The sequence below is a fragment of the Sprattus sprattus genome (assembly GCF_963457725.1).
Source record: "Sprattus sprattus genome assembly, chromosome: 14".
Classification (NCBI taxonomy): Eukaryota; Metazoa; Chordata; class Actinopteri; order Clupeiformes; family Clupeidae; genus Sprattus; species Sprattus sprattus.
This window is the reverse complement of record NC_137912.1, coordinates 16,651,690-16,673,522: the sequence shown is the minus strand read 5'-3', so window position 1 is coordinate 16,673,522 and position 21,833 is coordinate 16,651,690. Positions and strand designations below refer to the sequence as shown.

At 44.6% G+C, this 21,833-nt stretch overlaps 1 protein-coding gene across 1 annotated transcript; it reads right to left on the bottom strand.

Moving 5' to 3' along the window:
- Positions 1 to 308: 308 nt before the first annotated feature.
- On the bottom strand, positions 309 to 21,833 carry etv6 (ETS variant transcription factor 6). Its single transcript, XM_080851851.1, has 8 exons — positions 21,699 to 21,833; positions 6,873 to 7,037; positions 4,967 to 5,101; positions 2,664 to 3,353; positions 2,190 to 2,332; positions 1,833 to 1,933; positions 1,355 to 1,481; positions 309 to 514 (listed from the first exon to the last, which is right to left on the bottom strand). Exons 1-8 carry the CDS (start codon positions 21,733 to 21,735, stop codon positions 476 to 478), a joined length of 1,437 nt encoding a protein of 478 aa, XP_080707977.1. The 5' UTR covers positions 21,736 to 21,833; the 3' UTR covers positions 309 to 475.

Here is a 21,833-nt window from a genome sequence, read left to right as displayed (position 1 = left end):
GCATAAGTTTCAAAACATCTCACCCCTCTTTTTTAAAAACACAAATAGTCATACCCTTATTCAATATTCACAAGTTCAAAATAAAAACTGGAAAAAATCAGCAAAAGGTGTGAATCCATTGATTGGACTAAAGGCCGTCTGTACAAGCAAGGCAGATGAAATAAAGGTCTTTCCTCTCTCGCCACCAATAGGATTTCATAAGCAAGATTTTCCTTTAAAAAAAACACATGGCAGCTCTTTAGCCATGTCACTTTCTTTTCAGTAAGTTTTGTGGCTTGATCTAAAACACAAGTGTCTGTTTACTCATCCTCTTCCTTTCTATCCATCCATCTATCTCTCCCTCTCTCTTTCTATCTTTCTCTCCAGTAGAGGGGAGCGCAGGTTGGCATGCTTCGCACTAGTGACCGAATGACTGATTGTTCACACGTGTGAGGCATCTGTGGTATTAACAGTCCATACGTCTCCTAGTCACCGCTCAGCACTCCTCCTTCACATAGATTTGCTTAAAGTCCTCCTACAGGGAGAAAAAAAGCAGGAGAGAATGGGGGAGGGGGGGGGGGTGGAGTGTTTTAGTCATTTTAAAAATGAAAAGTAATAAAACAATACACTAAAACTACTGAAATAAAGGTAGGTTTACTGCTAATGGCAAAGGTTCTGGTTAAGACAGGGGAAGGGGAGTTTGCACTGTAAATAAGTCATGGTAACAATGGCAGAAGTGGTTACCAAAGCCGGGCATGTGGTCCTACTGATGTCAGAATTGTAGCGATGGTAAAAACAGGTGCAGTGATCTTATCAGTATTTAGACAAGTCAAGTTAAATAACAAGTCATGGACGGGGACTCTACAACTGTTTCTTTTTTCCAAGGAAGACACAGTCTTCTACTAACTATCAAGTTCTTTGGATAAAAGCGTATGGCAATTGCAAATAAAAGAGTCATCAAATCAGTCTAAACTAATAAGGATGTTTTTATAAATGATTAAGACTGTGTGACAACTATGACACAGATATGCATCCACCATCTCTACTGAAGGAAGATGCCATGAGGACGTTTTCAAAAATGACTATGAGTATGTGAAAAGTATGGGATGAAGAGTCCACCTTCTCTATTGCACGACATCCCTGGACACTGACTATACTAATGTGTATGACATTCGTTAATACATTTACTTATTATTTGAAATAATAGTATGTGTGGCGTCCCCTCCATGTTTTCATGCTCTGAGCTAAGCATGTATAAACAAAAGGACAGAGACAACAGTCCACCTTCTCTACTGGTGGAAAACACTCAAACACAAACAAACAAACAAACAAACAAACAAACAAACAAATAAAACACAAACCAACACACACACACCTCTCGCGTGCAGGCAGCGTTGTTGGGGCTCTCTCCCTTCACATAGTTCTGCTCATCAGTGTCCGACTCCAAGTGCTCCAGACGCTCCGACGTCCCGTTCATGATCTCATCCGGGGACTTCATGAACCTGAGGGGGACACACATAAATATATCAACATTTATCACATTGACAACTCACATAGATCATATACAAACACGTATATCACATAAGTGTCAAACATAAGTGTTTGTACCCCCATCCCCATTTCCTTGATTTGATTTGATTTGATCATGCACACAGTTAAATACACAACAAACATACATCACATCATCTATGCACACACAGATTCGCATACATAGCCATGGAGGGGGCAGAACCAAAATCACTTGTGCTCTCAGCTCTGATCGTTGTGTTGCCATATTGTCAAAGACAGAGTTGTGTTTGATGTAAATTTAACAGACAATAAAGTTTTATTTTCTCATAGAGACACTCACTCACCTGAACAGAAGTCTTTGCCCAGGTTCTTTCCTGATGATGTTAAGTTTGTAGTAGTGTCTCATTGCCCTTGACATCTTCTCGTATGTCATATTGGTCCTATTCTGTTTCAGAACAAGAGGGACATACTTAAACTGAAGAAATCACCGCTGGTTCAGATTCACACACTTTAAATAACTGAAATTCCTACATGCAGAAGTGTGGGTAGTGTGCTTGGTCTTAGACTGCAATGGACTTTTTCCTAATATTACCCCAAAAACAGACACCCAAATAGGTCTATATAGGTTTATGCACATGTAATAGAATGACGATGCTATTGCCACCCCTCAGATCTGCCCTGCTCTGGGGTGTGTGGGGTACCTTGTGGTTGCCCCAGAGTCGGGCCAAGCCATTGGGGTCCATGATGCGGAAGACTTTGGTCTCGCGATCCTCCCATCGGATGTAGTTCTCGTACCGGCTATCTGAGAGGAGCTGGTACACGTAGTCCCAGAGGAGTCTGCAGTCTGCATGGGAACACACACACACACACACACACACACGCAAGAGGTAAGTTACATGTGATAATTATGAGAAGAAGAGAAGAGAAGAGAAGAAAAGAAAAGAAAAGAAAAGAAAAGAAAAGAAAAGAAAAGAAAAGAGAAGAGAAGAGAAGAGAAGAGAAGAGAAGAGAAGAGAAGAGAAGAGAAGAGAAGAGAAGAGAAGAGAAATTAGCAACAGTATAGCAACATTTCACTTTCAACACCTACAGTGTGTGTGTGTGTGTGTGTGTGTGTGTGTGTGTGTGTGTGCGTGTGCGTGTGACCCTCTGCAGTGGCATCAATTTGCCAGCCTCACCTGCTATCCTTCCAATGGGCATCCCTTGGTCCTCAGGCGGCGAGACAGGCACAATGACGTGGTTACGGAAGCGCCCCTCCTCCTGGTGGTGTGTGTGGTGCCCCTGCGGGTGGTGCGGATGCCCGCTCTGGCCCAGCTGGTTGTGATGGTGTGGGTGTGGGTGGTGATGGGACGAGGTCAGCGCATGGTGCTGCTGCCATGCGCCTTTGCCACCATGCCCGTCTCGCTCGTTCTCGTGTGCTGAGGCGTGCATTGCCCCTCGGCCGTGCCGGTAGTCCCCCCCCGCGCCCGCCCTGCCTGGGCTGAGCAGCAGCGGGTGCATGATCGCACTGGGCATCAGTTGGATCACCCGCGCTGCTGCCGTCTGCTCCTCGTGCCCCCCGCCGGGGCTGCCCCTCCCCCTGGGCGCCCCAGAGTCGCGGGTGCTGTAGTGGCCATTGGCAGGCTGCGCCGGAGACACGGAGAGCGGGTACAGGTCCTCGGGCGTGTGGTGGTTGCTGTCGGGCTGCTGTGAGGACGCCTGCTGTGAGTCCTCGGCCGCACCAAGCTGAGAATGGAGAAGCGAGGGCGGGGAACGGCGTGGGACGGGGTGGTGCTGGGGTGAGCGGGAACGGTGCCGGTGGCACAGCTCAATGGTGGGGGGATGCTGGGCGGGACCATCTGATCCTCGAGGTGCTCGTCGTACCGTTTCTGCAGCCAGAGACAAGAGGTGTTTCAGTGATATGAAGAGTTTAAGATGTAGAGTTTACCCTTTCTAAGCCAACTAGTGAGTACAATGGTATCTGTATACATTTAAAAAAAAAGGAACTGAAATCTATGCACCATGCCCCGTCATACACTTTTGAATGATGGGAAGGATGTGTTTGGTGAGGCAATGAACTACCAGTAGGTGGTGCTTTAACTTCATGAAAGCAACAGTGAGATGTTGCAGAAGTTGCACCTGGAATTTCCCCTTTAGTCTTGAAGAGGAAATCATCCCCTCCAGGAAATCACATCACCTTATTTTCTTGGTATTGAATGAGTGTTGGGCAGTGGTTTTGTGATAAGATCTAAATAATCGCTTCACTATCATGAGTATGGAATGTCATCATGGAGTTTCTAGAGCTCTGCAGAGTTCTGCAAAAGTCATGAAGCCTGGGAGTGTTTTGGTTCAGTGTGGGAGACAAACAGTGACACAGACAATAAAACCATACAAAGGCAGACTTCAGGTTGAAACAATATATTGCAATACATTTTCCAAACGGCTTATTTGAAGTGGTTTCATACTACTTCAGCCATGAAGAGAGATAAGTCTAAAACAAAAGCCACTCAAATATACAGGAAGGTGCACTTCCTTGTGGAACAGGTTTTCTGTCAACATTCCAAACTAGAATTTACAACCCCCCCCCCCCCCCCCCTTCCAAAACCCTGTGCCCACACCCAGCCCATCCCCTGCCTACATACACTCACTCTTCCCGCCCCTTCCACACACACACCTGTTTGCTACAGACTGTGCACACAGGTCACATTTGTATAAACGAAGAGGGACTAATCACACTTAGAAACACACCAGCGCAATAATCTGCCGTCTCACATTTATGGCTCTCTGCACGTTCAAATGTAAAAATAAAGTGAGGAAGTGGCAAGTCTAGTGCTAATAGCTAATAGCATGTGTTACTCTCCTGAGATGGTCAGAGATTCCCTCATCAGCTCCAAACAAATCAGAATCATGTATTGAGCTCTGTTCCATATAAGCAGTAGAGAAAAACGAAGTCTTGGTAATTTTGTTGTTATTACCTGCACTGTGTTACTGTGGCAGCTGTATCAGCATAGTTAGAAACAGCTGTGATTGCTTCATCTTAGTCATTAATTCCAACCAAGTAAAAGGGCAACTCCCTTGACTAAAAATCACATGACACCCATGACCGAAACAATATATTTCTCTAGATCTTTTGTTTTTCTTTCTTTTTTCTCTACATATCTCTAATCTCTATGATCAACACATGTTCACAGTATCAAGCAAACACCCACATCATGTCACAATTTCAACAATCATCATCATCAAACCTGTGGGAAACAATGTTATCATGAATACACATTACTGTATTAACACAGTGCGCTCTTGTTCTTTTGGCAGCCATAGAAAGCTCCCCACAAGAAATAATACAGAATCAGACAAGATTTGTTTTACACCAATTGATCATAAACTTACATGTAATGATCTAGTCTATATATCTGTTCATATGTATATATATATGTATTCCACGCCCATCATTCTTCTACAGTATCACCCAAAGTAGAACAGGATTGTCTTGCAAACTGACCTTCTAGTTTTGGATGCTGTAGCTCAGCCTCAGAGACAGAATGGAATGAATTTCCCGGAAAGTATGTGGAGGAGAAGGACACGTAGGGCTTCCTCTGTTTCAGAACGTGCTGCAGAAGCTCATAGAGAACATCCCCTGTGGACGACAAGTGATCAAGAGATTTACTGTGGAGTACCACAGGGTTCAGTAAAGGAACCTTTGCAATTTAGGTACAGATCCTGATGGCTGTGACTAACCTGTAACCTGCTTGTGCATAGGACTACTACTACATGCTTATATCATGGGATCGTAGCCCAGCGCATATGTAGTGATGAAGCTATAAGACTGCAATAAGACTGCTATTAGTTATTCCTGAAAGAATTGAACGCAATAGTTTACCAATTTCAGGACATGACATTTGCTGTGCAAATAATAGTAAATACAAAAATAAAAACAAACAAACAAACAAACCTCCAAGTACTTTTGTGTATTTGCTTCCCTAGCAGTTAGATTGAGCTTCAAAAGAAAGGGTTCTTGGTGAAAAAAGAAAGAGAAGTTGTACACTCAGAAATAAAATAACACACACACTCACACACACACATACACATACACACTTTTCAGTTCTCACTTTCTGGCTGGGCTGCCACTGGCTAGCGCTGGAGGGGAAATTCCTGATGCTGCTACCAGGTGACGGTTGTGGTCGGATTACACACTCGCACACTTCCTTATCTACCGTTAACGCAGCTCTCCCTGTACTTCCTCTGCACAACAAAAGACAACACACAGCTAGGTCCCTTTAAGTCACTTCAGCTCCTCTGTGGGTCTAATTCAGCTCCAACAGAGCATCACATTACAATGCATTTAAATCACTATGGGCAGCTTCAGAGAGGAAAAGGACTACCCCAGTATGTTCACACAAGAACACAACCCAATTTACTTTTCATATTCAGACATCTCAAGATGTTTGTTTGTTAGCTACTGCCTATCGACCAAAATCATGGAAAAACACATTTTGAATATTGCATTGAGCCAAATTTGCCCTCTCTCCTACTCATAGATTATACAAATATAATGAGAAGAAAATAGGAAATTGCATTTGTTTGCATTTACTTCTATCATCCAAAACAGAACAGACAGCACAAATAAATACACACATTTTACGTCATTCTTTCATTTTGACGGCCAATGAATGATAAACCAGAAAAACTAAATAATCTACATGAAAAAAAGTTGATGACTGATGGAGGCAAGGCAAAGAATGGAAACAAGGAAAAGAGAAGGGCTGGTAATGCCATGTTCGTGATTTCCCCTTACTGGAACAGCTTACTTATAGCAAAATCAGATGAACATATGTCCCCCCCCCCCCCCCCCCCCCCAATAAAAACAGACACACACACAGACACACAGACACACACACACACACACACACACACACACACACACACACACACACACACACACACATCACCTATGCAGATATATATATAACTGCCTATATAACATCCATGTGCGTGTAATTTGTGTTTTGCTCCTCTATTTTACATTGCTGCCACAAAGACATGATAGTAAAACTGAACTTTGCCTTTCCTACCATTTGGCCTTTTTGCTGACAGTGGGTGCACGTAACCATGCTCTTGGACTGATGAGAGGGGAAGTGGTGGAAGGGTGCAGGGTGGAAAAGGATACCGGGGTCACCTGAGCAGGTGTGGAGCAGTTGGAGAGGGAGAGGGAGAGAAAGAGAGAGTGAGAAAGAGAGAGAGAGAGAGAGAGATAGAGGGAGAGAGAAAGAGGGAGGTTAGAGGAACGACAGTGAGGGTGGGGTTACCTGAACAGGTGGGGAGATGGTGGATGGAGAGAAAGGAAGGAAGAGAGAGGGATGCGAAGAGAAGGAGAGGCAGAGAGAGTATGTGTGTGAGGGTGTGTTTACCGGAGTGCGGGGAGCGGTAGCGGAAATCCTCCTTGGTGAGCAGCAGCAGGGCTTTGCCGTTCATCTGGAAGCTCCTGCTGGGGATAGGGCGCAGTGCAAACTCATGCTCCGCCCAGCGCAGCCACTGGGCCACGTCATCACGGCTCCAGTACACTGGCTGCAGACCTGCACACACAGACAGAGAGAGATGGAGAGAGAGAGAGAGAGAGAGAGATAGAGGTATAGAGACAGAGAGAGAGGAAGACTTTTATATATAAAACTAATTGAAAAACGATTGAAAATAATCACTCTGTTCACCATTTAAAAACAGGATTCCTTGTCATTAACGGAGAGAGAGCGAGGGAAATAAAGAGATTCCTTTAAATCTTACCATGTTCCATGCCGTGCATTTGCATGCATTATATGTCATGGATGTACTGTACATGTATTCTTTGTCATATACTTGGATGTTTTGTTTGTCATGTATGGGTATGTATTGTGTGTTTAATTGTTAACATGGCAATTGCTTTAGCAATTATGTTGTATACAATAAAGTCAATGCAATAAAGCTAGTTTGAATTTGAATTCCAAAAAGTGAGAGAAGAGGGGAGTAAGTGTGAGTGAAAGTGTGTGTGAGTGGAAAGAGAGAGAGAGTGAGTGAGAGGTAATGTAACTAACGCGTAATTTAAATCCATTACATTTGTTTATTTTCTCTGTGCATGGGGATGCTTTTCATTTTAACAGAATCATGTTGAACTGTGATACAATACAAAAGTTCCACAGGTATCAGGAGGGGAAGAAGAGGTAACTGACAGAAAGGGGAAAAGCAAAGAAACGGAAGGATGAGAAGAAAGAGGAAAGAGGTGATCAAAGGAAGATAATTAATAGGAGAAGAGAGAAGATGGAAGAAAAGATCAGAAGAGGGCACACAGGGGGGAAAAGAGGAAAGTAGAGTTAAACAAAAATAGATAAATAAATGAATAAAGCGACCCCGGGTAAATTTGTCTGTTGGACTAGGTGGTGTTTGTGTGTGTGTGTGTGTGTGTGTGTGTGTGTGTAGGTTGTTGGACTGGGTGGTGTGTTTGTGACACTCAGAGGCACTCTCCTCTGCACTGACTCTTCCCCTCCCTTACTTTATGTTGCCGTGGGAGCATGAGGAAGCAAACATCTGCACTGGTGCACTGCCTAAAACATCTAGGGAAACAGTCGAAAGTAGGCCACAAAATGCCAGAGGGCCTCTCAGAGCATGAAGTTTCTCGCCCCCAAAAAATATTACTCACAAAAAAAATGAACATCTATTTGCTTTCATCGACTTTGTAATTTAAGCAGTTGCACTTGAAAATGTAAAGCTTTAAATGTTTTTGCTTTATTTTTCAAAGAGGCACAGTGACACGCACACACACACACATAAACTTTTTAGACAACTTTGTGCATTACTTTTTACGTAACCACTGGTGTTCTGCGTACCAAGGTCTGCACAATGATGTCTCCAAGCCTTAGTCAATGAGAAAAGCCGATATCTTTAACAGCATGTGAAGTGGACCAATAGAACAAAACGTCTGAGTTTATCATAGAGCTCAAACATTTCATCCTGGAGATTAACAGCTATTATCTTTGGGTAACACACACTCTGCTGTGTCACTTTCACAGAGGGTGGCATCACTGCCTTCAAGACGCTTCACTCTTCTCAACCACCCCCCCGCCCCCTACACACAAACACACACACACACACAAACACACACACACACACACACACACACACACTCTAGAAGAGCACTGTGCAAATGACACCAATAACACAATAACGGCTTGCTTTTTCACATCGTCAGTTTTCTCCATTACATCTCTGTTTTGATGACCTTGCTTGCAAGTATCTCTTCAGACTGAGTGACGCTTGTCAACGGCCAACAAAACAACATCTTGAAAAAAAAAAAAAAAAGAATGGAAATGCCTCTGTAGTGCCTGATCCACAGTGGCCAGACGTGCTGGAGAATACGCGAGCTGTTGATTAACCTACTAAAGAGGTTAAAGTCTCACCTTCTCGGAATTCTGTTCTCCATAAATCACACATTAAAGACAGCAAGCCGATGGTGGACTGCTCACGAACAGCTAACTGAGGGTGGCAGGGATTAAAGTTTACAAAGTGAGAAAAAAATTTGTAGGAATTGTAAAAGAGATTTAAAAGAGATGTGAAGTGTAAAAGAGATTTAATGGTGTATTTGTGATAAAAATAGTTTGTGTATATCGTAATTTCAATTAAACGCTTTATGATCTGTTAGGACGGAAGTGTTCAAGGACTCTGCCTAAATTGAATCTAGTAGTTCAACAGCATTATAATCTGAAGAATGAGAACTACTGTGAAGAGGACAATCCCAACGCAGCTGCACTGCCTTTGACAAACTACTTCTCCTGGTGACACCAGCAGAGGAGTCTTGGATGACGGCTCATTCTCTCACACACCCCCGTTTTCCTCCCAGATGTATCAGCAAATACAGGAGAAAAGGTTAAACAAGTTTCTCATAAATAAACACTGACACTGAATACTACACACAAGCACAGTCACACACACACCAACAGCCACACACAGACACACACCCACACACCCAACAGCCACAGCTGTCTGTGTTAGCCATATGTGAGTGAAACACTCTTGGTCTTGGTCAAGGTATGCATTTAAGGGTTTAGAGGGTATGCTTGCTTGTGTGCGTGCGTGCGTGCGTGCGTGTGTGTTTGTTTTTAAGTGTGCACACACATATTCACTCATCACTATGCTGCTGCTGCCACTCCCGTGGATCATTTATGACCAGGCCCACAGTGAGGGTCAAAGGTTGCCAGGCTAACTCGTTAGCCAACCACGGCGGATCCGGCCGCCTAATCCAGTCAGCTCCGGCCATCTGCACTCACAACCCCGGAGAGACAGCTGCCCAGCAGAGCAGAGAGGAGAGGAGAGGAGAGGAGAGGAGAGGAGAGGAGGAGAGGAGAGGAGAGGAAAGGAGCCCAAACAAAACTTCCCACAACACACTTTGGCAGGAAGTTGTCCACCCCCCCTTACCCAACCCCCTTCCTCCTCCTTCCTGGGCTCAGTTTCAACATAGGGAACTTCCTGCGGGAAGGTTAGGGCGATGCAGTGGGCGCTTTTATCAACACTCAGCAGAGAGAGAGAGAAAGAGAGTGTGTGTGTGTGAGTGTGTGTGTGTGTGTGTGTGTGTGTGTGTGTGTGTGTTACTCAAGAGTGAGTAAAATGACCAGAGGAGGGGAAGAGAGAAGGCAGAAGTAGAGAGGAAAAGAGTAGGAGAAACCAAAAGAGAGAGGGAGAGAGGGGAGGAGGGAGAGAAAGAGAGGGAAGGAAGGAAGGAAGGAAGGAGAGACGAGGGAGGAAGCGGGAGGGAGGGAGAGATAGAGCGGGAAGAGAGGGAGAGTGAGTCTGTGGGAGGAAGGAAAGGGAGGGAGAGAAAGAAAGCGAGAGAAGGATGATGAATGGCAAGGGAGGGAATGATAAGACAGTTGAAAGAGAGAGAGAGTGTGTGAGAGAGAGGAAAAGTAGGAGGGTGTGGCAGAGAAAGTCAGCCAGAGGGAGAGAGAGGGAGAGGAAAGGAGATGGGGTGTGTATAAGGGAAAAAGAGACTGATGAGAGGTGAGAGAAGGAGTAAAAGACAGAGAGGGGGAGAGGAAAGGGGAGTTGAGGAAAGGAAGAGAGGGGGGAGGGGGGAGGGGGGAGGGGGGAGGGGGGAGGGGGGAGGTGGACGGATGGACAACCACAGGAGGCAAGAATATTAGAGGAAGTTCTCACAGAAGTCACAAGACAAGAAATAAGATGTTATTTTAACATAATGTACTAAACACAATACAACCAAATACTATTTAACCAATAGAGGACAAGCAGGTGATTTGGATAATGAACAAAAATATGATTTAAATGACTAATATTCTCAACATGCTATTAAAGCACCAGCTCCAGTCAAACAACTGCAAGACAACATCTGGAGCAACATCTACTTCAATGATGTTCTGTCTGTCTCCAACCACTGAAACAACAGAGGCTGCATATCCAACAAAGATCAGGTGTGTTCCCTTCTCATTGAGCTTGACCTTCAGTGGACCGCCAAAAGCTCCTTGACCACTTTAGGCTGAGGCAAATACACGGTCACAGGTTATGTATAGACTCTAGGAATATGTAGAGGATGTCGAGTTCTCTATATACGTGAAAGATTTCATTCTAAATATACGTATGATTAGAATGATCAGTTTAGTTAAGTCTCAATCTGCTTTGCAATGTAACCCCACAACTACTACTTACCATTTTAACCCTATTATTGAACCGAAGGTAGTTTGACCAACTGGGAGTAAGACATAAGATATCATTTTTTTTAACCCTTTACAGCCCAAGTGCAACATTTTACATTTATTTTAATCGAATGAATGTCATCTGTACTCAGAGAACGAAAAAGAAAGGGCCAGCTAAGTAGTGTTTGCGAAGAGGAATTGACTAGATTCCTACATTTACAATGACAGATTGGTTAGTCTGGTTGGTGTGAGACCCAAGCTGAGAAAAAGGTACACAATCTTCTTGATACCTCTCCTGTTTGGCTTTTGTCTCTTTGTGTCCATCCTTGAACACAAAAAAAGCAATGACACCCAATCCTCTTTGATGACATATTCTTGTGTTGCTAATACACAGAAGCCTCCATAATGTTACTCCTGTTAAGGAGGGCGAGGGGGGGGTGGGCTGCTTCGCGTTGCCATAGCAACAACCGGGCACTTGGAATAAATGGCTAGGAGAGAGGGGATGAGATCACAGCTATCTCGTTTCCTTGTTGCCTGCCCCCATCCCAGCATACCCCCACCCCCAACAGCCAATACACTTCCTCCTCACCATGATTCATCTACCAACTTCCTGTTTTTTTCATGAATTTAATGACAGCCCATTTGTGTGACAGACAGGCAGATAGACTGACAGAAAGGCAATATGTTTGAATGTGTGTGTGTGTGTGTGTGGATACATAGAGGATACAGAGAGAGAGCGAGAGAGAGGGAGGAAGAGAGAGAGGGACACACACACAACACACAATGATGAAATGAGTAAAGGATAGTGTGTATTTTTTACAACTTTTCAGACCCTTTCAAGAATTGTCCCTAAACCTGCAAGATAGGATTGTGTGAAGACACAGATCTGGGAAATGCTACAAGGACATTTCTGCAGCATTGAACGCACCCAAGAGCAAGGTAGCCTCCATCATTCTCAAATGGAAGAGATTTGGAACCACCAACATCTGGTCGACCCGGCCAAACTGAGTAATCGGGGACAAAGTGCTTTATTTAGACAGGTAATCTAGAACCCAATGGTCACTATGAATGAGATCCAGTGATCCTTTGTAGAGATGGGAGAACCTTGCAGAAGGACAACCATCAGTGCAACGTTTCACCAATCAAGACCACATCCCTACAGTCAAACACGGTGGCGGCAGCATCATGCTGAGGGGATGTTTGTCTGTGACCGGGACAGAGTGACTAGTTCGGATGGAGGGAAAGATGAATGCCGAAAAATATGGAGCAATCCTAGGTTTAAAAAAAAAAATAAACAAAAGTGCTCAGGATCCGATACTGGGGCGAAGGTTTACATTTCAATATGACAATGCCCTGAAGCATAGGACCAAGGAAACACAGGAGTGGCTTCGGGAAAATTCTGTGAAAGTCATGGTGTGGCCCAGGCAGAGTCCGGACCTGAACCCAGTAGAGATTCTCTGGAGAGGCCTAAAAATGGCTGTGCACTCCCTGTTTGAGTCTGAATGATCTTCCCAAGAAGAACTTCCAAAAGAAAAGTGTGTCAAGCTTGTCGGATAATTTACAAGAGGTGCTTTAACTTAGTACTAAGTGAAGGGTCTGAATAATTAATAATAGTCTTTTCATATGTAACCCTTTCGTATTGTATCAGGCAGCTGTGAAAGAGGAGATGATCCAACGCCTCAACAGAGATGGTGGGATTTGAATCATACACCCACAAAAATAACATCCATCCATCTGTCTCACACAGACACAGCAAAGTTTAGCAAAGGCATTTGAAATTGACTAGCTGACTAAACCTTTCCGAGCATCAATTATCTTTGTGACCCCCCCCCCCCCCCCCACAGCAGAGTAAAAGGTTTGTGAGCACCTGGGGGGTCTGATGAGTCGGACCTGAGGGAAGGGGGGGAGAGTGGAGGGTATAACACCCATGACATTCTTTCTCACTTTTTTCCCTGTTTGTTTCTGTTTCTCTGTATTGTATTCCTTTCCTTTTTCTTGGTAACTGAAGGACACTTCTTTCTTTCTAAGGATACTTCCCTCTCTCACTTTCATTTTTCTGTTTCTTTTCCTTCCCCTCTCTTACACACAAACACACACACCTTTGTTTGATGAGTAACCCTGTAAGTAAGAAAATGACTGCGCTTGACCTTCCCTTGTTATTCCAGCTTTAACACTCCACTCCTCTTCAGTCTTTCCCTTTCCTTCATATTTTCCCTGTCTTCCCCCATTCTCCCTCCACTGTTTCCCCAACACCACATTTCCACCTTGCATTTTTGTCTGTCTGTATCGATCATCTTTTCTGTCGATGTGTCCTATTAATCTGCACCTCTAGTTCCCTCTCATTCACCCTGTATAGTGTATTTCCCTGTCACATCTTCAATCTATCACTTTTTCTGTAATTGTGTAACTGCCGCCGATATTATCTGGAGTAAGTTGCCAAAACCAAAGAGAGATGACAAACTGTGCACTACCAGCAGACTACTGGTGTTCATACCATGACTAAGGCATTCTTTTCAGGCATCTTTGTCTCGTTCCACAGCTGAAAAGACCAACTCTGTCAAGCCCTTGACAAAGAATATCTTCATCTCTAGTGGCTGAAGAGTGTTGTGTTCATTTAGTAGAAAAAGAAAAAGCTCAAGAGTTGTGTGTGTGTGTGTGTGTGTGTGTTTATGGGAATGGTTCTGTTGTTATATCACACTGTCCCATCCTCTCCCTGGGAGTATGTGCATGTCAGCATGCATCTGCATGCATGTGTGTTTCAGGGGAAAAGTACAGGCCTGTCATAGGCTAGATATCCAGACACACTAGATATCCAGACACCCCCCCCATCAGTCAGTGACATGTGGAGTGGGTTTCGAGCAGGAAGAGGGAGGCTGGACTGGGTTTTTGGCCGTTGGCATGCAAGAACAGTTTCCCTTTCAGGACGAAAAGGGGAAGAAAAAAGGAGTATTTGTTCAGGAAGAGCAGTCTGCCCACTCAGGAAATTCCTGAGGATGAGAACTGCTTCCAGGGACAGGAAATTTCCCCTCTGAAAAGAGAACACAGACACACACACACACACACACAGAAACCCATCCCCTTAGACATGCAGACACACACACACACACGCACACCCATCCCCAGACACACACACACACACACACACACACACACACACACACACACACACACACACACACTCACCTCACAACCCCATCCCCTTAGACATGCAGGCACACACATACACACACACACACACACACACACACACACACACACACACACACACACACACACACACACACACACACACACGTATTAATGCACGCACAAATACACTCACAAACATACTTTCCATTCCGACACCTGACATTAACCTCCACCATCAAGATGACATGGGCATGTTTAGATTCCCATGTAAGGGGAAATGGTCAGTTTACAGGCTCCTCTCAGTGAGAAACACACACACACACAGCCTGTGGAAACTCCCTCAGTCTACCACCACCATGCCACTGCAACTTCTACAATCTCTGCACTTCTCTGTTTCTAAACACACACAACACCTTCTGGTCTCATGCTGCTGCAGAGACTCCGCACACAACGTGTGTGTGGAGTCCTTCATCCCGACAACAGAAGAGTTTAGCCTTTTTCTCTGTATACACGAAAATGTCAATATACAAGACAGACAAAAACATAGCTAGACAGACAGGCTGTGAAGGACAGGCTGTCAAACACACCTGATGAAATAGGTGCTTGAGAAACCAAGAGAGTTTTGGAGGGACGAGATGAGTCATGTGAGCCTGTTGAGCCAGGTGGCAAGGGAAGGGTTAAATCCGAAGTGGCATTCTTTCTGAGTGAGGAGCACACTGCAACTTCACTTCCCCCTCTCCCTCCTTCCCGCCCTCCTTCCCCCATCACCTCACATCTAATCCTACTTCCTTTCCAGGAAATCAAGTAGGCGGATTTCTGCCCGCTCCGCAATTTCCTCTCTTCTCCTTCTCTCTTTTTCTTTTTCCTTCCTCTCCTTCCCCCAGAGAAATTCCTTATTAATGTTGGGGGACGTCACACTCGGAAAGACAGACACACACACACACACACACACACACACACACACACACACACACACACACACACACACACACACACACACACACACTCTCAGGCACGTGTGCACACACGGACACACAGACATACAGATATGAGCATGCAGACGCACACAGCTTTCTTTGCTAAACACATATATGTCCCTCACTCACTCATTCTCTCTGTTATTCTCCCCTTCTTCACCTTCCCTTCCCTTGCCATTATAGCCTCTCTCCCTCTCTCTCCCTCTCTCTCCCTCTCTCTCCCCCTCTCTCTCCCCCTCTCTCTCGCCCTCTCTCTCGCCCTCTCTCTCGCCCTCCCTCTCTCCCTCATTGACACACTCTCTCACTATCATTCTCTCAATGTGCTTTATTGGCATGACAAATCATGCATTGTATTGCCAAAGCATGGAAAAACAGAACATGATTAAAAGGGGTAAAAAGAGAAACAGAACATCCTGTTACACTCCATAAGTACACTAAGATATGTGGCTGCATGTGAGATGAAATGTGTCATTTCTGTACAGCCATGGAGGTCTCTGTTTAGGTATCTCTATGTGTGTGTGCCTGTGTGTGCGTGTGTGTGCGTGTGTATGAACATGCGTTTGCATGTGTGCGTGTGTGCGTGTGTGCGTGTGTGCGTGTGTGCGTGTGTGCGCGTGTATCTTTTTGTATAATAGTGAGGGTTGTTGCAGTATGTGTGTGTGTATTAATAAGACCATCCCTTCGTCACTCATCTTTTTTATCACAGTTATCTATGTAATAAGTAGATAGTATTGTTAGTATTCCTCTGTTCCTAGTTAATAATGCGGTCTTCAATTTCATCGAATTTTGGATATATAGATTTTGGGTAGAAGTTGGATCGAATTTATTTACTATTTGGACAGCTCTGACTCTCTCTCTCTTTCTCAAACTCTGACTCTTTCTTCTTTCTTGTCACAGGACATACACAGCCTGTTTTCATCAGGCATCCAGGTCTACCTATGTCTACCAATTTCTACAACGAGACTGTGACTGGTGGGCCTTTATACACTCTGTCTCTCTCTCACACACACACACACACACACACACACACACACACACACACACACACACACACACACATTCTCCTCCCCTTTCTGTCTCTCACACACACTGTCACACTCTCACTCTCCCTTTCCCCTCCCTCTCACACACCAGGTAAGCATAGTCTATTATATGTGTATTATATGTTATATGTTAGTATTATATGTATAGGCTGTTATATGTTTATATGTTAGTATTATATGTAGGTTGTTATATGTTTAGCATACTTTATTGTATATTTATCTCGTATATTTAGTAAGGTTATTTAGGTGATTATATGTTTATTACGTGTAAATTATGTTGAGTACTTGTACAAAGTGTACATCATGTTTTGTTCTGTTATGTTATGGAAGGTTCTTTGGGGCGGAGCCTTGTCTTAAGAATTTAAGTGCCCTGTCTGACCCTGTGTCATTTTGTGCATCTGACAAATAAAAGACTTCTAAACTTGTAACTTTAACATTATTATTAACATGCGTCTTGGGTGATCTGATCACAAGTGGACAGCTCTAAGTACAGGTGTGAGTGCACACAAGTGGACAGCTCTGAGTACAGGTGTGAGTGCACACAAGTGGACAGCCCTTAGTACAGGTGTGAGTGCACACAAGTGGACAGCTCTAAGTACAGGTGTGAGTGCACACAAGTGGACAGCTCTGAGTACAAGTGTGAGTGCACACAAGTGGACAGCCCTTAGTACAGGTGTGAGTGCACACAAGTGGACAGCCCTTAGTACAGGTGTGAGTGCACACAAGTGGACAGCTCTAAGTACAGGTGTGAGTGCACACAAGTGGACAGCTCTGAGTACAAGTGTGAGTGCACACAAGTGGACAGCCCTTAGTACAGGTGTGAGTGCACACAAGTGGACAGCTCTGAGTACAGGTGTGAGTGCACACAAGTGGACAGCTCTAAGCACAGGTGTGAATGCACCCAAGACACATTGAAGACACATGGAAATCTGGTCACTCAGACCACATTTCGGAGGTCTTGGAGGCAAATGGCCACATTCTTTTAGCCGTGCAGCGCAAATGTGTCCAGTGGCACTCTCAAGGAATGCCAACTCAACTGACACCCTCTGCATAAGCGGAAGTATGTAATCATTCGTCTAATCATGCTCATTGTGTGCACTTTGCCATACAATTGTCGACTATCCATTTGTTATGTTGTAGTGGAGCCTACTGATGCTGCTGAAAGACTGGGCCTTCTCTTAGGCTACTAATTAAAGTCACAACTATCAAATCAGAAACTTCCTTTCTTAATATCACAATAGAATGTATAATAACGAAACAGTCATAAACGATAATATAGCCCCATGGTGTATTGAATAATTGCAGATGCGCACACAGTTGACCTTATACACACAAGTCAACGTTAGATTAACGCCAAAATTGACGTTTATAAACGTGACACATTTTTTTCCCAAAACCCCAAAATCACAAGAGTCTAGCAAGCGATAGAGATTTCTTCTCACCAAGAATATTCCACAAGAAAAGTAAACACCAACGGAATCGTGACAGTTTGCAATATGACAAGCCCTATTCGCCTTCATTATATAATACTGAACTGATAGCACACATAATGCATACCAAGAATGATGACAATAACACGTTATCACCTCATTTTGTGAGGTTAAGGTACTGGCTTTGCGTATGTGTGAGTGAGAGAGAGAGAGAGTAGAATAGAATAGAAAAGCCTTTATTGCCATTCTATTTGCATACAACGAAACAATAGTACAAATAGCTACAAAATGTAATGTTAAGAGAATAAGCGCACATATGACATCAGCACAAACTAGCAATGTACAGCAGCCCAGCTCTGTTACTGTCACTGAATGAGTTGAATCACTTAGTCCAAGTGGTTGTATGAAACCACGAGATGTAGAATGTATTTGAATTTCAAATTTTGAAAAGGTACACAGACAATTATTGACACAAGCGCAAATCTTCATGTAGGCTAAGGGCGTGTAGGCCACACACTCACACACAGCCACAAACACACTCCACTTTTGTTGGCTGGGAAATATAGTTGCCGTGAAAAAAGCGTTTGAAGTTGAAATTATGTGTGTGTTTATTTGCATATAGAACGGGGAAGAAAGATCCAATCACAAGTGGTCACTCAAGACGCATGCGGACATGCATGTTTATATCAGGTGCGAACTGGCCCACACACACTCTCAATGTCACACTCTCTCTATTTCTCTCTCACAAATACACATACAAATAGAAGAAGACAGCACTTTCCATCTCTCCTATTTTCTGACTGTGTCTGCAGAAGCTGGAGCCCAGTGAGTGAAGCACCACTCTAACCAGTGCTGGGGCGGTGAGCTAGGAGATGTTTGGCCATGAGCCAGACGAGGTTCTCGGAAGTCCTCCTTTATTTCGCACTCACTCTTGCCTGAAGGCCTGGCAGGTGGAGTGTGTCATTCTACACAATCTGTTTGCATGGGAAAAAAACTGCCTTGGTGTCTATCGAATGTGGAGTTTCGTTCACGTCCATTGTGTGTTTGTGTTTACTTCACTGGAAATCAAGTAGACGTCCTTGTTTGATTCATGTCCTTGTGTGTAAATGCTAAATGGCAATAGACCAATGCTATGTTAAATGTTAGTGTGTAAAATTTGCATACTCAAAACTGCCTCTCTTTTCCACAACTATCATATAGTTCTAGTGGTGTCATACAGTCAGTCAGCCAGTCAGATACACAAGCAGATTAATGTAAACATGGGCCTATGGAAGGTCTACTAGAGTCCAGTTCAAACTAAACATTCACAATATCGAACATGCATACAAACAGAATTATGTGAAAAGTTCAGGCACACACATACACACACAGAGATTCATGTGTGCATCATGCACACACAAACACACATACACCTTTACTCAAGGTTCAAAATTCAACATTGTGTTTCATCACATTTCCATGATTCCCAGATAAGAGGCAAAGCTACCAAAGGGTAGAGACAGCCCTGACCCCAGACATAAACACACACACACACACACACACACACACACACACACACACACACAGAAGCACACACACACACACACACACACACACGTATAAAAATACAGGCGCACACACACACACACACACACACACACACACAACCACACACACACATACAATTACAACACACACACACAATTACAACACACACGCACACTCACACAACTCTTCCACCCCCCACACACACACACACAGAGGCACCCATACAGCCCTGACCCTGGAGATAACCACAGCAGTAAAACAAGCACAGGTCTCACTGAACACTTCCTCCATCCGCTGGTGCTCGGAAAAGGAGAAGTGCATGCTAGGGTATTTCCTCCATGAGGTCCATTGTGCTCGCGCTAGGCTGGGTTGGGTGCCATGGTTTGTGAATGCAGCAGCTAACCGCATGCTGACAAACATAGCTGCACTGTTTCCCCATCCCCGAAGCAGACAATGACACAATGCAGGCGGATGGCATAGTAATCTCAAAAGTGCAATGAAAAGTTAAATCACACACACACACACACACACACACACACACACACACACACACACACACACACACACACACACACAGACACAGACACAGACACAGACACAGACACAGACACAGACACACACACACACACACACACACACACACACACACCTTATTTACTTACCACACGCACATACTGTATACATCCCATGCACACACAGACACAAAATGTCCTCACCACATATATATACACATCCCATGCACACACACTCATACCCTTTTCTCACCAGACATACACACCTTCACACAAACGGAAATTCACAGAGACGGTCTGACACCTAACACACTTACCAAAGACACAGTCACAAATCAAACACACTCAGCAATCACACACAGGTGTCTCAACCAAACCCAGGTACAGACTTGCATATCAAATAGTTGGGTTACATATTGAACAGGATGGACCTAAACAGATACCCGGTGCTCCCTGTAAATATCCAACTCTGCAGACTGGCTTACAGCCAACCCCACCCATTATTTTACTGGCTTACGCACTGGCTAGTTAGGACCTGCCATCCATTTGGTGAGCCAACATCCACCCACATACGCATGGACACACACACACACACACACACACACACACACACACACACACACACACACACACACACACACACACACACACACACACACACACACACACACACACAGAGACACAGACACACACACACACACACACACACACACACACACACACACACAGAGCCCTATTCAGCCCAGAAGGCCCCTCACAGGGGGGTCCAAACAGAAAGCCAGTTTGAGTGTTTCTGACGTTGCACACGCAAGAGTTCTGTCAAACTGGGGGGGGACTGGGAGGCAAACTATTGTCTCTTGACATGGAGAACACACCAGCCGTGTGCGTGTGTGTGCATGTGTGTGCCTGTTCGTGAGAGAAAGGGTGTGTGGGGATAGGGATGAGTGTTTTGAAAAAGCACCTAAAAACATCTCTGTATCAGAAAGGTCATAAGGTCAACTGTCGAAGAGTGTTGTATGTGTGTGACTGTGTGTGTGACTGTGTGTGTGTGTGTGTGTGACTGTGTGTGTGTGTGTGACTGTGTGTGTGTGTGTGACTGTGTGTGTGTGTGTGTGTGTGTGTGTGTGTGACTGTGTGTGTGTGTGACTGTGTGTGTGTGTGGCTGTGTGTGTGTGTGGCTGTGTGTGTGTGTGGCTGTGTGTGTGTGTGTGGCTGTGTGTGTGTGTGTGTGTGTGTGTGTGTGGCTGTGTGTGTGTGACTGTGTGTGTGTGATTGTGTGTATACAGTCAAGTGAGTAAAACACATAGAGGTGTGCCAAACTCAAAAAAATGCAAACATGAGAAAGACCTGTTTGTTTTGTGCTGTGTGTGACAAACACTGCATTTGTACATTTGAGAGTGTGAAGACAGGTTTTGTTGATGATTAAGTACACTATATACAGGCATGCCAGTGCGTGAGCAGATTTGTGAAGACTGGTGCATATCTGACCCATGACATACAGTGTGTGTGTATGTGAGGGGTAGGATCAAGGCGTTGCGTACTGATGATTATGTGAGGGTTTTTTGCATGTGTGTATGTGCACTATGTACATACAGGGCATGTGAGTGCTACACTCGTTGTGTGTGTGTGTGTGTGTGTGTGTGTGTGTGTGTGTGTGTGTGTGTGTGTGTGTGTGTGTGTGTGTGTGGATGTGTGTGTGTGTGTGTGTGCCTATGTACTCAGACATGAGCATTCAGTATATGCTTGCATGTGCCTATATGTATGTGTGTGTGAGAGTCTGTGCATGCATTTATGGGCAGGTGTGCATGTATGCATTTATGGGCATGTGTGCATGTATGCAAATCTGTGTGTGTATGTTTGTGTCTATATTCCTGCATGTGTCTGTATGCCTGAGTGTGCATGTGTGTATATGCATATATGTGTGTGTATTGGACATTGAACTCACGCAGGTGTGTCGGCAGCCTGCCTGGCTCGTCCTCCATCCTGCTGGCTGGTGGGGCGTTGGTGGGGGTGGGGGTGGGGGCGGCAGGCGCATGGAAGGGAGAGGAAGTGGAGTTTGGCAGCGGACTCGCAGATAGGT

What these genes read in the sequence shown, in the direction of transcription:
- etv6 (XM_080851851.1), bottom strand. Translation starts at nt 21,735, where the DNA reads ATGGAGGACGAGCCAGGCAGGCTGCCGACACACCTGC. An exon ending in CTACCGCTCCCCGCACTCCG is followed by an intron (nt 5,102 to 6,872) that starts GTAAACACACCC and finishes TGTCGTCCACAG; the next exon opens with GGGATGTTCTCTATGAGCTT. An exon ending in GCCCATTGGAAGGATAGCAG is followed by an intron (nt 2,333 to 2,663) that starts GTGAGGCTGGCA and finishes GTTCCCATGCAG; the next exon opens with ACTGCAGACTCCTCTGGGAC.